General features: G+C 36.4%; 1 protein-coding gene across 1 annotated transcript in view; it reads right to left on the bottom strand.

Moving 5' to 3' along the window:
* Positions 1-1,767, bottom strand: part of LOC119591514 (kelch-like ECH-associated protein 1B) — a gene marked incomplete at its 3' end in the record, with an annotated part of 45,445 nt that overhangs the window by 4,219 nt on the left and 39,459 nt on the right. Inside the window, 2 exon segments of the mRNA XM_037940264.1 lie at positions 17-119; positions 1,344-1,519. Coding sequence (XP_037796192.1) covers positions 17-119; positions 1,344-1,519 — 279 coding nt within the window.

The following is a 1,767-nucleotide window of genomic DNA, read 5'->3' as shown; positions in this document are numbered from 1 at the left end:
GGACCGAGTGACTCACCTTAAAGATTTTCGCAAGATATTCCCTGCATGCCGGAGCCTTCTTCAAAAGCCTGCAGTTTTTCATCTGCTCTGTCAAGAATCGCGGTGATAAATACTGACATCTGAAAGGAGAGCAAATCATATTCATTCATCTTCTTAGAAACATTAACAAAGAGTGTGACTGAGATTTCTGCTGAGAAATCAAAGGAACTTCCAGTGCTCGGGAATGAATAACTGGACCAGGCCTAGACATGGGTTTTTACAGGTATCAGTCTACACATTTGAGTGGATGCCAAAAATATATGGTAACTATATCTAACTATCAACCTGGAGAGTTAAGGGACCTTGTAATAATTATCAAACTGGAAAAGATGTTAGAAAAAACATCTATGAAGAGCAGGAAAAAAAAATATTTCTTTAAAATAAAATGGGAAAATATTTAAATACAGGATAACATTTAGGGAAACACATACATAAGGAATTAACTAAACTAAACCTTGTATATACAGAACACAAGAGTTCACAAGAGAACACATTCAAGCATTAAGTAATACTGAATAATGAAGGACTGGCAGAGTAATGGAGTACAATTTAGGGGCTGCTAGAAACCCCAAAACAGACAACAGTCAAGTGCAGACATCAAGTGATCATAATAAGAGCTGACAGACTGGTAGCCAGGACATTTCCTATCCCAGAAGTTGAGGGTCATGAGTAACATATTTCAAAAAGTACACCATAAATCAATCATGAACCTCTAAGAAGAATTAGGGGAATTCAATTAAAACAATGCTCAAGAACTTCCATTTCAAAATTTTGTGCAAAGTACGAAGAACAACATAAAGGTGTGGAGCTCAGGGTGCACACTCTGAGGTGCAGAACTTTGTTCCTGGCTTGCCTTGTGCTCTAGAAATAAGACAGGCAGTTTGATCACCTGTGAGAAGTGATGGGGAGGCAAACCCAGGTTACTCAGATAATGAGCAAGACAAGCAAGTCACCTGTAACACAGGTATACTACAGGTTAGTTTCAAGAAGGGCAATAAACTAAAGAAAAATCCATCTTATTAGATAAAACATATTATCTAACCTTATCAAACGCAAAAGGAAAATCCAACCTGACACTAATATTTGGATAGATCATCAAAGAAACAATTTTTTTTAATAAAAAATTAAAAAGGGGGATACGGGAGATACCTAAAAACTACAGAACTTTCCATACTACTAACCCAAAAGAGAAAAAAAAATATCTAATATTGGTAAATAGGACAGAAAGGACTAAAAACAAAAAAACAATCAATAGTAGAAGACACACTAGCTTCACACATCAATGAGATATTATAAACCCATACCTGACAGCCTGCAAGATCTGCTCCATTTTTGGTTGCCGCGTCTCTTCATCATGCCTCACCCACTTCAGCACTGCATTGTATACATCTTTCTCATCAGGTACATTCAATTCATCCCTTTGAATTAGGTGAACTAATTCACAGTCTGATAACTGCAAAAATTCATCTTCCATGGATACCTGTAAACAATGGAAAATATGGTTACAAAATGCTTCAACAACAATTTCTGTAGATGCTGCAACTATGGTTTACCAACTCATTTTTGAATGAAAGTCAGAAGTAACCATATGGCACTAATATCCCACTCTTGCTGAATAAACAAAAGAAATAGAGCACTTGCAGATGAGTAATCTAAAACCAGTGGTCAACTTGTACACCAGATATAAAATATGAAGTTTTACCACTGAGGGTGAACACGTGAAACTTC

Source organism: Penaeus monodon, chromosome 28 (genome assembly GCF_015228065.2).
Source record: "Penaeus monodon isolate SGIC_2016 chromosome 28, NSTDA_Pmon_1, whole genome shotgun sequence".
Taxonomy (NCBI): domain Eukaryota; kingdom Metazoa; phylum Arthropoda; class Malacostraca; order Decapoda; family Penaeidae; genus Penaeus; species Penaeus monodon.
Note: the sequence above shows the minus strand (reverse complement) of the source record. Positions and strands in the feature narration are given on the sequence as shown.